The sequence below is a fragment of the Pan troglodytes genome, chromosome 22 (assembly GCF_028858775.2).
Source record: "Pan troglodytes isolate AG18354 chromosome 22, NHGRI_mPanTro3-v2.0_pri, whole genome shotgun sequence".
In the NCBI taxonomy this organism is placed as follows: domain Eukaryota; kingdom Metazoa; phylum Chordata; class Mammalia; order Primates; family Hominidae; genus Pan; species Pan troglodytes.
This window is the reverse complement of record NC_072420.2, coordinates 46,156,991-46,171,034: the sequence shown is the minus strand read 5'-3', so window position 1 is coordinate 46,171,034 and position 14,044 is coordinate 46,156,991. Positions and strand designations below refer to the sequence as shown.

The 14,044-nt window shown below is 60.4% G+C and overlaps 1 protein-coding gene and 1 long non-coding RNA gene across 10 annotated transcripts in view; one reads left to right on the top strand and one right to left on the bottom strand.

Moving 5' to 3' along the window:
- The window catches only part of COL18A1 (collagen type XVIII alpha 1 chain), a 114,326-nt gene that overhangs the window by 5,250 nt on the left and 95,032 nt on the right, over positions 1 to 14,044 (bottom strand). For 7 of the 9 annotated variants that reach the window (XM_009441685.3, XM_009441679.4, XM_009441669.4 and 4 more), the window contains 9 exons: positions 13,416 to 13,484; positions 12,892 to 12,934; positions 12,324 to 12,386; positions 5,745 to 5,788; positions 5,252 to 5,383; positions 4,436 to 4,589; positions 4,283 to 4,356; positions 3,748 to 3,879; positions 1,222 to 1,254 (listed from right to left, as the gene is read on the bottom strand). In XM_009441685.3, coding sequence (XP_009439960.3) covers positions 1,222 to 1,254; positions 3,748 to 3,879; positions 4,283 to 4,356; positions 4,436 to 4,589; positions 5,252 to 5,383; positions 5,745 to 5,788; positions 12,324 to 12,386; positions 12,892 to 12,934; positions 13,416 to 13,484 — 744 coding nt within the window. The remainder of the gene's footprint in view (positions 1 to 1,221; positions 1,255 to 3,747; positions 3,880 to 4,282; positions 4,357 to 4,435; positions 4,590 to 5,251; positions 5,384 to 5,744; positions 5,789 to 12,323; positions 12,387 to 12,891; positions 12,935 to 13,415; positions 13,485 to 14,044) is intronic. The other 2 variants (XM_009441667.4, XM_009441675.5) reach the window with 1 other exon arrangement.
- On the top strand, positions 5,380 to 7,276 carry LOC134809220 (uncharacterized). Its single transcript, XR_010154391.1, has 2 exons — positions 5,380 to 5,867; positions 6,824 to 7,276. It is a non-coding gene; the product is annotated as an uncharacterized LOC134809220 (long non-coding RNA).

Below are 14,044 nucleotides of genomic sequence, written 5' to 3'. Positions count from 1 at the left end.
TTCTACCCACCCATCCACTCACCCATCCACTCACCCACCTGTCCACCATCCAGCCACCCATCCATCCACTCACCCACCATCCATCCACCCACCCATCCACTCACCCACTTACCCACCATCCATCCACCCACCCATCCACTCACCCACCTGTCCACCATCCATCCACCCACCCATCCACTCACCCACTTACCCACCATCCATCTACCCACCATCCATCCACCCACCTGTCCACCATCCAGCCACCCATCCACTCACCCACTTACCCACCATCCATCCACCCATTCACCTATCCACCATCCAATCTGCCCATCTATCCACTCACCTACCTGTCCATCATCCATCCACCCACCCATACACTCACCCACTTGTCCGTCATCCATCTGCCTGTCTATCCACTCACCTGTCCACCATCCATCTGCCCATCCACTCACCCACTTGTCCACCATCCATCTGCCCATCTATCCACTCACCCACCTGTCCAGCAGCCACCCATCCATCTACCTCCCCATCCACCTCCCCATCTACCTACCCATCCACTCACCCACCTGTCCACCATCCACTCACCCATTCATACACTCACCCACCTGTCCACCATCCATCCATCTCCCCAGCTACCTACCTATCCACTCACCCACCTGTCCATCCACCCACCCACCCGTCTGACCACCATCCATCCACTCACCCACCTGTCCACCATCTACTCATCCAACCACCTCCCCATCTACCTACGTATCCACTCACCCACCTGTCCATCCACCCATCCATCCATCCACCTCCGTATCCACTCACCCACCTGTCCATCCACCCATCCATCCATCCACCTCCCCATTGATTCACCCACCCAGTCACCCACCACTCTAGAGATATCCATTCTTGTGTCTGGCACTTTGGGTGAGGGAAGGCAAAGACACAAGATGTGGATTTTGGCCCCAAGGATTTTGACCTTGAGGAGGGCAATGAGCGGCAGACACAACTGGGAAAGTTGAGGGATGAGAGGGGCTCCCTCGTGAGGCCAGCAGCTGAGACGGAGGTAGTGGGGGGCCTGCACTGAGACGGAGGTAGTGGGGTGTCCTGCACCAGTTTCTGCAGCAGGGGCTGATGGTGAGCCACATGTTCAGCTCCAGGACTCCAAAGGACCACGTGTTGTTCCTCAAACGGGACAGCACATACCCCCTCATGTCCTGACCACCCACCAGTCTCAACAGAAAAAATGCTCCTTACCGTCCCTCGTGGGAGTGGTGTCCGGGCCTCCAGCTGGAAGAAAGCAGCAGGGTCACCCAGGACCTGCGGCTGGGCCTGAGCCAGGGTGCCCTCCCTGCCCAGCACCCGCCTCTCCCGCCCCAGCACCTGGCCCTCCCAGCCCACAGGAGGGTGCCCTCCCTGCCCAGCACCTGCCCCTCCAAGCCTGTGCCAGAGTACGCTCCCTGCCCAACACCCGGCCCTCCCAGTCCACAGCAGGTGCCCACCCGGCCCTGCCAGCCCACAGGAGGGTGCCCTCCCTGCCCAGCACCCGCCTCTCCCTCCCCAGCACCCGGCCCTGCCAGCCCACAGGAGGGTGCCCTCCCTGCCCAGCACCCGCCTCTCCCGCCCCAGCACCTGGCCCTCCCAGCCCACAGGAGGGTGCCCTCTCCGCCCAGCACCTGCCCCTCCAAGCCTGTGCTAGGGTACGCTCCCTGCCCAGCACCCGGCCCTCCCAGTCCACAGCAGGGTGCCCTCCCTGCCCAGCACCTGGCCCTGCCAGCCCACAGCAGGGTGCCCTCCCTGCCCAGCACACACCTGTCCCTCCCCAGCACCTGGCCCTCCCAGTCCACAGCAGGGTGCCCTCCCTGCCCAGCACCCAGCCCTCCCAGCACGCGTTTGCTAGGATGCCATCCACTGCCTCCTCCTGTCAGGACCAAAGCCCCTGAAAGTTAGGATGGGGCTGCATCCGGGTGCCTATGAGCAAACCTGGCACACAGTGGGCACCAGCTCAGCAGCTGCTATGAGACTGGCAGCCTCTCCCTGGCCAGATGAAGGGACTGGAGTGGGATTCACTGTCTGGGGTGCTGCAGGGGCTGGCCAGGCCCAGGAGGGGGCCGGTGCCGAGAGGGAGGGAGTGCTAGAGGGAAGGTGGGAGGGCTCCAATAGGAGGGTGGGAGGGCTCAGAGGGAAGGTGGGAGGGCTCCAGAGGGAAGGTGGGTGTGCTAGAGGGAAGGTGGGAGGGCTCCAGAAGGAAGGTGGGAGGGCTCTCGAGGGAAGGTGGGAGGGCTCTCGAGGGAAGGTGGGAGGGCTCTCGAGGGAAGGTGGGAGGGCTCTCGAGGGAAGGTGGGAGGGCTCCAGAGGGAAGGTGGGAGGGCTCTAGAAGGAAGGTGGGAGGGCTCAGAGGGAAGGTGGGAGGGCTCCAGAAGGAAGGTGGGCGTGCTAGAGGGAAGGTGGGAGGTCTCCAGAGGGAAGGTGGGAGGGCTCTAGAAGGAAGGTGGGAGGGCTCAGAGGGAAGGTGGGAGGGCTCCCGAGGGAAGGTGGGAGGGCTCCAGAGGGAAGGTGGGCGTGCTAGAGGGAAGGTGGGAGGGCTCTCGAGGGAAGGTGGGAGGGCTCTAGAAGGAAGGTGGGAGGGCTCAGAGGGAAGGTGGGAGGGCTCAGAGGGAAGGTGGGAGGGCTCCAGAGGGAAGGTGGGAGGGCTCCAGAGGGAAGGTGGGCGTGCTAGAGGGAAGGTGGGAGGGCTCCAGAAGGAAGGTGGGAGGGCTCCAGAAGGAAGGTGGGAGGGCTCTCGAGGGAAGGTGGGAGGGCTCTAGAGGGAAGGTGGGAGGGCTCCAGAGGGAAGGTGGGAGGGCTCTCGAGGGAAGGTGGGAGGGCTCCAGAGGGAAGGTGGGAGGGCTCTAGAAGGAAGGTGGGAGGGCTCCAGAGGGAAGGTGGGAGGGCTCCAGAGGGAAGGTGGGAGGGCTCCAGAAGGAAGGTGGGCATGCTAGAGGGAAGGTGGGAGGGCTCCAGAAGGAAGGTGGGTGTGTTAGAAGGAAGGTGGGAGGGCTCCAGGAGTCAGGGCTGTGTCAGTGTGCAGTGTTCTGCCATGGAGGCTCCCACGGACGTCACAGGCCGTTTCAGCGGCATGGGGCTTCTACCAGTCCTCACCTTTGCCACACGAAGGTAAACCTTCCCGGGGCCCTGCAAGCATGGCCGCGCCCACCTGGATCAGAGCGGCCACTCCTGCCACCCAGACCATTTTGGGAAAGCAGGAAAGGGGCTGGCCTGTCCTGGAAGGGGCAATCCCAGGTGTGTCTGAGGAGCCAGGCTGGTGAGCAAGGCCCATGCTAAGCGGAGAGGATGCATTTCATCCCACCTTGGTGTTTATAATGCGGGGTGCAGAGCCACGGGACAGCCTGCACCCCAGCCGGGGCCGTGCTGTGGACGTCACGTGGCCCTGGAGGGCCTGAGCCCCCCTGCCGCCTCGTCCCGTCAGGCGCCTTGTCTTATTCTCGGGTGTGTGAGGTGACGTTTATCTTTGTAAACGTTCACTGTGACACGGCCCACCCGGAGCCCCTCACACGCCATGTGTTCATCCGCTTTCAGAAGCTTGAGCTCACTTTTCTCTAAACCCAAAACTGCTCACAAAAGCATTTTACTAAACTTTACCAAAAGTTTGAAAGTTTAAGAAGCGCTGGCTGCCACCTGCCCCCATCCCTGTCCGGGGCCTGAGCCTCTCGCCTTCCTTAAGCCCCAGGAGGCGGCTTCAGCCCTTCCACGGGTCCAGAACCCGTCACACAGAGCGCTCACCTGGACCTTCCGGAACCCGTTCCGCACACGGACGTAGAGCTCCTCCTGCTCGGCCACGAAGATGAGCCAGCCCTCGGGAACCTCGTGCACCTGGCCCAGCATGGCCTGGCGCGTAGCCCAGAGCCTCACCTGCTGGGACCAAATGCAGAGATGTGGGGCTTGGCGGGGAGGGCGGGGGGCAGGGGCAGAAGGAAGGAATGCCCGTTTCAGGGTGCTGGGCAGGGGCCGCAGGGCTTTGGACAGGTGTGGACTGAGGCGGCTGCCCCCATGAGCACCATGGGGACCCCTGCCTGCCTCCAGCTCCTCAGCCTCTGTGGACAGTATACGGGCCCTGGGCACTTCCTGGCTGGTGGTTGTCCTCCTGGGTCCACCTGATTCCCCCATGGCCTGGCCCCACTTCCACCCTGGAAACCGCATCTTGGCCTCCTGTATATCTCCCTGTGGGGTCCATGGGATAGTGTCTCTGAGGGGCAGGGGCTGCAGAACCAGCCAGGGCACGGGACGCAGGTGCCCAGCCGGCTGCCCAGATACTTACCCCTGAGGAGGCGCCCATGGTTCCAGGGGGCCCAGGGGGCCCAGGGGGGCCCGGAGGGCCGGGAACACTGATAGCTGCAGGAGAGAAACCAAGGTGGGAACACGAAGCCACACGAGGCGGCCTCTGCCCGGGGCCCACTCCCCACTGACTTACTCTGCCTGTGAGGGCCGGGAAATGAAGGGGGCCCTGGGGGGCCGGGGGGGCCTGGGGGGCCGGGAGGGCCCTGGCGCCCCTCGTAGCCGATGCCGGGGGGTCCCTGAGGTCCAGGTGGGCCGGGCTGGCCCCGGATGCTCTCTCCCTTGGGACCCTACGGACGGCGACAAGAGATGCTTCCTGGTTACCTCGTGCCCTGGACTGGGGGCGGGCAAGCTTGTGGGGCTGGGGCTGCCCCGGGCTGGGGCTGCCCCAGGCTGGGGCTGCCTGGGAATGGGGGCGGGCAAGCTTGTGGGGCTGGGGCTGCAGCTGCCAAGACCCCCTTGGCGAGCGCAGCCTCTGAGTCACCGGTCCCCTCCCTGCCCATGCCATAGCCTGAGAAACCCCCACACCATCACCCCTTCTTCCCTGGGGGTGCGATCCCGGGGGAGAGACCAGCAGAGACCAGAGACCTGACAACAGTGTGGGCCCCCAGGCAGTAGCTGGGGCCCGTGGCTCTCTGGAGTCTTCCAGGACTGATGGGCCTAAACCCTGATCTGACCTGACCCGGCCCAGGAGCAGAGGTGGATGCACGTGGCCCCAGCAGGAGGGCAGGCCATGGAACGCTGCAGGGGGATGCGGGGTGTCCGGGGTCAGTGCACCCACACCCATGCGGCCTGCTGCGTCCCCACACGGGGACAGGGACATGTCGGGGCTGCTGAGCTTGCAGGGGCAGCTCCGGCCTTGGCGGGTGTCGAAGGCCGGGCTGGACCTGCCCTCGGCTCCTGCACCCAGACCCCTGGGACATGGGCTCTGCCTGCACAGGCTGGGACTTACTGGAATCCCGGGGTAGCCACGTGGGCCTGGGGGGCCGGGGGGGCCTGGCAGGCTGGAGCTGAAGAAACCGCCGCCCCCAGGCTCCCCCCTTTCGCCTTTCTGTCCTGCATCACCTCGGTCTCCCTTCTCCCCCTGTGGACGGAAACACTTGTTACACGGGAGCCCTGAACCCCTACAAGCCACAGGTGGCCTCCCATCCCCCCGAGCCAGGGCTGGGCAGTCAGAAGCTTCCGGAGCCCAGGCCTGGGAGCTGCTGGCTGCATAGAATAGGGCTCGACTCCCCACCTCCCACTGCATCAGCCGAGTCCCCCAAAAACTGAGCCGGGGACAGGAACGTCCTGAGGGACGCCCTCGACACCCTCTGGAGCCAGCGCCCCTCGCAGGGCTGAACAGGAAGGGGGCTTGGGCTGGATGGGGCGAGGAATTGGGAGCAGCCACCCAGCGGGATGTACAGGACCTTGGGGGCCCCCAACCCCACAGGGAGATCACCCACCTTCATTTCAGCCTCCAACTGAAGAAAGTCAAACGGAAACTGCCCTGCAAGAGAGAGACAGGCGGGGTCTCGCTGAGGTGGCGTCTGACAGCGCCGGGGTTCCCTCTGCAGCCCCCAGCACTGGTGGGTTTGCCTGAGGCCCTTCTAGCCATTTCGCGGTAGAGATCGCGTATTTCATTAGGTTCTTCCTAGTTAACCGATACTTTCTGATGTTTTTGTTAATGGTGCCTTTTTATTTTTTATTTTAATTTTTTAATTTTTTAAATTTATTATTATTATACTTTAAGTTTTAGGGTACATGTGCACATTGTGCAGGTTAGTTACATATGTATACATGTGCCATGCTGTTGTGCTGCACCCACTAACTCGTCATCTAGCATTAGGTGTATCTCCCAATGCTGTCCCTCCCCCCTCCCCCCACCCCACAACAGTCCCCAGAGTGTGATGTTCCCCTTCCTGTGTCCATGTGATCTCATTGTTCAGTTCCCACCTATGAGTGAGAATATGCGGTGTTTGGTTTTTTGTTCTTGCAATAGTTTACTGAGAATGATGATTTCCAATTTCATCCATGTCCCTACAAAGGACATGAACTCATCATTTTTTATGGCTGCGTAGTATTCCATGGTGTATGTGTGCCACAAACAACCCCATCAAAAAGTGGGCAAAGGACATGAACAGACACTTCTCAAAAGAAGACATTTATGCAGCCAAAAAACACATGAAAAAATGCTCATCATCACTGGCCATCAGAGAAATGCAAATCAAAACCACAATGAGATACCATCTCACACCAGTTAGAATGGCGATCGTTAAAAACAGGTGCTGGAGAGGATGTAGAGAAATAGGAACACTTTTACACTGTTGGTGGGACTGTAAACTAGTTCAACCATTGTGGAAGTCAGTGTGGCGATTCCTCAGGGATCTAGAACAAGAAATACCATTTGACCCAGCCATCCCATTACTGGGTATATACCCAAAGGACTATAAATCATGCTGCTAGAAAGACACATGCACACGTATGTTTATTGCGACATTATTCACAATGGTGCCTTTTTAAAACTTCATTTTTAATTGCTTAGGACTCGGTGGTGGTTTTTCTAGACTGCCCTTCCATCTGGTGACCTCAGTACATTGACTTACTCATCCTGAGAGTTCACCTGCAGATCCACTTGCGGGGCTTACGTGGGAGACGTGCTGAGAAAAGAGCAACACGCTTCCTTCCTCCCAGCGTCCTGCCCTTCCCATCTCTCCTCTGCCTCCTCCCAGGGTGGGCAGGCAGCTGTGTCTTGGCCCTGACTTGAGGGTCCCTCCACCCCCTCCAAGGGTGAAGCTGTGGCAGTTCCAGGTGGCTCCTTCCAGACCACGGAGGAGCCCTTTGCTGAAATCCCTGCTTGTTGCTGCTTCTCTCCTTTTCATCAGTCCCGGCAGACGTGCAGGAATGTTGTTAGCCTTTGCAAAGAATTAACTTTGGATTTTTGGACTTTCTTGATCCTTGCTATTTTTATATATAAAACATACGCAATTTCTCTTCACTCATTTTTGATGTTTAATACTTCTTCCCATCTATTTTCATCAAATAACTGTTTGTTGTTCTTTAAATGCTGTTTGTTCTTTAACATCTTAGGCTGATGTGTAGAAACAGGTACTACTTAAAGCTGTAATTTTGTCAACGGAGATGACAAAACCCCTTCTCCTTCCAGGTGGGACCTTAGATGGCCCTGGGCAAACCTTCTCCTGTGACTGTTCCCCTGAAACCGTGACCGGGGTGGGGACCACCTCACCCCTGGAGGCATGCCCTGTAACCCAGAAGCTTTGGAGCACGTGGCTCCACACCCCCAGGGCCCCCCATCCCACAGGAGCCGTCCCTGGGGTTGGAGGTCACTGCTGCTGTCAGGACCCGTGCTTCCTCTCGGGCTGGGCCCTGCTCCGGGTCCTTCTGCAGAGGTAGGTGACCGGCTGCGGAGGCCCCTGAGGGTCCTTCTGCACAGGGAGGTGACCGGCTGCGGAGGCCCCTGAGGGTCCTTCTGCAGAGGGAGGTGACCGGCTGTGGAGCCCCTGGGGGTCCTTCTGCAGAGGGAGGTGACCGGCTGCGGAGGCCCCTGAGGGTCCTTCTGCACAGGGAGGTGACCGGCTGTGGAGGCCCCTGAGGGTCCTTCTGCACAGGGAGGTGACCGGCTGTGGAGGCCCCACCGCCTGGGAGACCGGGGATCGTGCAGGGCAAGGCCCCTGCGGCTGCAGTGTGAGGGCTGAGGATGCCCTGGACGCACCTAAGCTCCAGGGGTTTCTGACTTCCACCTGCTTCTCCTGGATTCCTGAGCCGAGTGGAAGGCCACTGCCCTGTGGGCACTTCCCACTTGCTTCTACTGCACTTGTGGGGTCACAGTTCCTGGAAGCCAGGCCTGCTTTCAGCCCAGCCTGGGCCCCTCTGGGGCAGACCCCGGTCCCGATGCTGGGGACGCGGCCTGGAGACCTTCGCAGGTGACGCCTGTCAGACCTGCTGTTCAGATCTCCCTGGGCTGAAAGTCCCCCTATAATGATTGATTTGTGTTTTTCTTTTTCACTTTGCCAATTTTTCACTTGTCGTATCTTGAGGCTATCTCATTAGACGCACAGAAATGTAGAATTACTCAATTTCTCTGGTAGACTTGCTCCGTTGTCTCAATGAACATTTATTTTTGACCATGTTTCTTACTCCAGGATATACTTTGCGCACACACACACACACACACCAAACGACACCCCCACACTACACACCCAACACACACACACCAAACCACACCCCACTACACACCCAACACACACACACCAAACCACACCCCCACACTACACACCCAACACACACACACCAAACCACACCCCCACACTACATACCCAACACACCAAACCATACCCCCACACTACACACCCAGCACCCCCATAGCCACACTCCACACACACCCCACACCACACACCCACATACACACACTCCACACACCCCCACCCCCTCACACACTACACACCCAACACCCACATACGCACACTCCACACCCCTCACACCACTACACACCCACATATGCACTCCACACACCCCACTACACACCCAACACCCACATATGCACACTCCACACACCCCCTCACACCTCCACACTACACACCCAACACACACACTCCACACACCCCACTACACACCCAACACCCACATATGCACACTCCACATACCCCCTCACACCTCCACACTACACACCCAACACACTCCACACACCCCCTCACACCTCCACACTACACACCCACATATACACTCCACACACCCCACTACACACCCAACACCCACATATGCACACTCCACACACCCCCTCACACCTCCACACTACACACCCAACACACACACTCCACACACCCCACTACACACCCAACACCCACATATGCACACTCCACACACCCCCTCACACCTCCACACTACACACCCAACACACACACTCCACACACCCCACTACACACCCAACACCCACATATGCACACTCCACACACCCCCTCACACCTCCACACTACACACCCAACCCAGCCACATACACACTCCACACACACCCACACTATACACCCCCACACTACACACCCACATGCGCACACTCCACACTCCACCCACACCCCCACACTGCACACACTCAGCACACCCACATACACACACTCCACACACACCCAAACCCACACCAGCCTCTAGGTGCCTCGACCTCTCCAGCCCTCACGTTCGGCGAGCGTCTCTTGTAAGCAGCACATGGTTTAGCCATATCCCATTGACAATGTCTGTCCTTCAACGGATGTATCTACCCTCGTCATACTTACAGCACCTGTAGATGTATCGGGACCTAAATCTACTGTTTATTCCCTAGTTTCTATTCATCCCACCTGTTCTGCATTCCTTTTTCTCTCATGTTTTGCCTTCTTTTGGATCTACTCTGTGTGTTTTAAACGTCCTGTGTGTGTGCCGTCCTGCCTGCCCTCCTGTCTCTCCACCAGTGTTAGCTCTGCATTCCTCTCCAACCTCACCGTCCAATATAGTGAGAACTACCACCACTCCCCAGGGCGCGGAGACCACGGGAACCTCTAATTGCACTGATGCTGGGACACCGTGCTGTGCAGCCTGTGCCGGTTCCTGCGGGAGCCTCTGACCCCACTGTTCCTGGGATGCCATGCGGGGCAGCCCACGCGGGTTCCCACGGGAGCCTCTGACCCCACTGTTCCTGGGATGCCATGCGGGGCAGCCCACGCGGGTTCCCACGGGAGCCTCTGACCCCACTGTTCCTGGGATGCCATGCGGGGCAGCCCACGCGGGTTCCCGCGGGAGCCTCTGACCCCACTGTTCCTGGGATGCCATGCGGGGCAGCCCACACGGGTTCCCGCGGGAGCCTCTGACCCCACTGTTCCTGGGATGCCATGCGGGGCAGCCCACGCGGGTTCCCGCGGGAGCCTCTGACCCCACTGTTCCTGGGATGCCATGCGGGGCAGCCCACGCGGGTTCCCGTGGGAGCCTCTGACCCCACTGTTCCTGGGATGCCATGTGGGGCAGCCCACACGGGTTCCCGCGGGAGCCTCTGACCCCACTGTTCCTGGGATGCCATGCGGGGCAGCCCACGCAGGTTCCCATGGGAGCCTCTGACCCCACTGTTCCTGGGATGCCATGCGGGGCAGCCCACGCGGGTTCCCATGGGAGCCTCTGACCCCACTGTTCCTGGGATGCCATGCGGGGCAGCCCACGCAGGTTCCCGCGGGAGCCTCTGACCCCACTGTTCCTGGGATGCCATGCGGGGCAGCCTACGCGGGTTCCCGAGGGAGCCTCTGACCCCACTGTTCCTGGGATGCCATGCGGGGCAGCCCACACGGGTTCCCGCGGGAGCCTCTGACCCCACTGTTCCTGGGATGCCATGCGGGGCAGCCCACGCAGGTTCCCGCGGGAGCCTCTGACCCCACTGTTCCTGGGATGCCATGCGGGGCAGCCTACGCGGGTTCCCGAGGGAGCCTCTGACCTCCCTGTCGCTGGGACGCCGGTTCCTGCCAGCGTTGTCTCTCCCCATCTCTGCACTCCTTTCCCTTGGCCTTGTCTTCCCCCTGAAATGCCCTCCACCGCCGACACAGCTCGGGTCTGGAGTGGCTGGCCTGCATGTCATCCTCGTTCTGAAGGCCACGGGAGTACCACTGGCTGTCGGAGTCTACACTGGCAATTGACTTTCTTGGATATTTTGGAAACCATTTATGGTCTTCTGGCTTCTCCCGTTTTGTTGAGAAATCTTGTCAGTCTAATTGTTGATCCTTCAAATGAGTGGAATGCTCTGAGCCTTCCTTGGCTTTGGAAGAGCATCAGCCATTCCGCCTGCAAACACTGTTCCCTCTGGAGCCCTCGGAGCCCTCGTTCTGGCTCCCAGGGACAAGCAATCCCACGTCGACCAAAACCTGTACACAGGTCTCAATCTCCAACTGTTCCGCCTTCAGCCCCAGGTTCATCCTGACACCTCTGAGCTTCCCAGCTCTCTGCTGCCATCTCCAGACTTCCTGTGGCTTTTGAATGTGTGACCTTCAGAGTTCAAGGTGGGTCTGATGACCCCATGAGCTGGGCCTCCTGGTCTGGTGTGTCACTGGCCTCTTCTCCTGGTTTCTGGTCATCTGTGCATCATTCACTCCTTCCTGGGCGTCGTGTGTGACGCTGAGAGATCCAAGGCTGGCACGGGTGCATCTTCCATGTTCCCGCTTGCTTTCTGCCTGCCTTTGCCTCCACAGGCCTTAAGGATGTCCCGGCCCAGACTCGGCCTCTGCCTGCCTGGTCCCTTCCCACCCCAGAGTGCAGCCCCAGCAAGAGCAGGTATGGCGGCCTCCTCTGCAGAGGACCCTGGCGGCGAGAGGGGACCATGGCGGCGAGAGGGGACCCCGGCGGCGAGAGGGGACCGTGGCGGCGAGAGGGGACCGTGGCGGCGAGAGGGGACCCTGGCAGTGAGAGGCGCCCGAGGCTGGCCTGGCTCTCTGGGCTTCTGCTCTGCCAGCCCCCAGACATCCTCAAACAGTGGTTTTCTCACATTTTATCCAGCTGTTCTCAGTGATCTTGGCAGGACATCCAAGCAGCCCTGCCACCCTCAATGGAGGTGGGGCTCAGGGGGGAATTCTTGTCCTTTGGGGGAGCAGGGGTGCTGGGCTCACCCTCCAGACGGCCTGTCGGGCAACGCCTCCTTCCCACATGAAACCCTGGAGAGTTTCTCGACAGAGAGTCCTCCAGTGCCGACCCCCAGCCCCGTGGAGGGGAGGGGGCATCTCAGGACACTGAAGCTGCTGTGTCTCTGCGCAGTGCCCACCTGGGTCTAGCATGGAAGGGCAGCCATCTGCTCCTCAGGAGGTGATGGGGCTATCTTGCTGGGCCTGTGCCCTGCAGCCACCCTCGCCCCCAAATCCAGGTCCTACGAGGCCATCAACCCAGAAGGGGCTTCCTTCCTCCCGCAGGGTGAGGTGGTCACCACCCAGTGAGGGTCCAGGACTTGCTTGTGGTGGCGGCTCTAGGTGTGACACTTCAGTGCTGGCCACGCCATGGCTCTCCTGCCTGGGATGTCCAGAGTTGCTCACCTGGTGGTCCGGGGGGGCCCACTTCTCCTTTGGCGCCCTTGGGTCCTGGAGGGCCCTGATTCCCTGGAGGAAGAGAGACCCAGTGCCCATCAGGAATGTGCCAGGGAGGACTCCAGGGTGGTGCCCCTCCTGCCCGAAATGCCCCAGTGCCTGGGGGCCTGGATGGGGGGGCATCAGATGGACATGGGGACAGTCAGGGTAGGAGCTGCTGGAGAGCAGGGGTGCCCTGGGTCCCCGTCAGCAGGCCATGTGGGGGCCAGGCCACATCTGCAGGGCACGTGCTGACCAACAGGAGGGACGGGGCTGCTTCCACGCTGCTTTGGCCAGAGAAGCAAAATCTCAATGGAGAACAGCAAATGGGGGCCACCCCAAGGTCAGGTCCTGGACGGCTGTGCTGGGAGGGCCCGCAGGAAGGGCCAAGGTCATCGGAACTGGGGCGTGGGCTGGGCGGTAGCACTGGCCTCGGGGCACTGGGGGAGTCTCACTGCTGCTGGCATGGGAAGGAAGGTGGGGCTCTGGAGCATCCCTTCAGAGCCTGTATCCCCGGCTGTGAGCCCAGGGCCCTCACCTGGCAATCCTGGAGGCCCGGGGCGGCTGGACTCAGCAAACACCTGCAAGGAACGGGGAGAGGCGGCTGCTGAGGGCGATGTTCTGAAACGGAGGCCACCACCACTCAGGGGTCCCCAAGCCCAGAAGCACCAGCCCCTGTATGAGGCCACATAGCAGCCTCCCCCAGTCAGAGACGGGAGGGAACAGGGGTATGGAGAGCAGGAGCCACGGCCTGATGCCACTTGGCCCTCATCGGTCACTTCACCTTGCTGAGCCTGGGAAAATGGGGGTGCCCCTAGCAACCGTGGGCTCAGGCCCTTAGCAGAGCCAGCTGGAAGCAGCTCCACACCCAGAGAGCCCTCCCTTTCCCAGGCCTTCACCTTCCGTGGGAACTCAGCTGCTAATCCACTGCCCACCAGACTGGCACATCCTAGAAGGACCCCCAGATGCAGAGGCCAGGGGAGAAGAAGGCCCAGCCCCTCTGTGGGGCTCTGTGTGACAGCCAAGGGTGGCTGCAGGACAGTGGGTGCCCCGGGGACTTACATTGCTGTCATAAACAGGAGTCCCTGGAGGGCCTGGGGGCCCTGGAGGTCCTGGGGGGCCGGGCATTCCCTGTGGGGAGGGCAGAGAGCTGTTAGGCTTATGGCCTGCCTGTCAGGCAGCAGCTGGGAGCAGAGACAGTTCAGAAAAATCAGAAAAATCAGAAACCTGACCAGGCAGACCTCTGACCAGGCAAAACCGAGAATGCAGTGGGTCACTCGGGCCACGGCTCCCTGAGGACAGGAACTGGCCCCGGCCCCCCCTCATCCCACGCTGGAGTCGTGCACAGACGTCCCTCGGGAGGGGTGAAGAGGCCACCGGGTCTGCGTCTCCGGTAAAAAGGGGACTGAAAATGCCCCACCCTGCTGACATCAGGGAGACAAAGCTCTTGGCTCAAAAGACAGCAGAGTGGACGCCTTTGGGCTGAGCGGGAGAACCCCCAGCATGGAGGGCTTGGAGGGCATGGAGGGCATAGAGGGCATGGAGGGCATGGCCCAGGCCCATGGATGCCCTGCTGAGAATCCACGGGGGCCTGTTGTGTGTATGTGTGTATATGGGTGCACATGTGTGCATATATGTGTATTAGTGTGTACGCATGTGTATATGTATGTGTGCATGAGTATACATGTGCA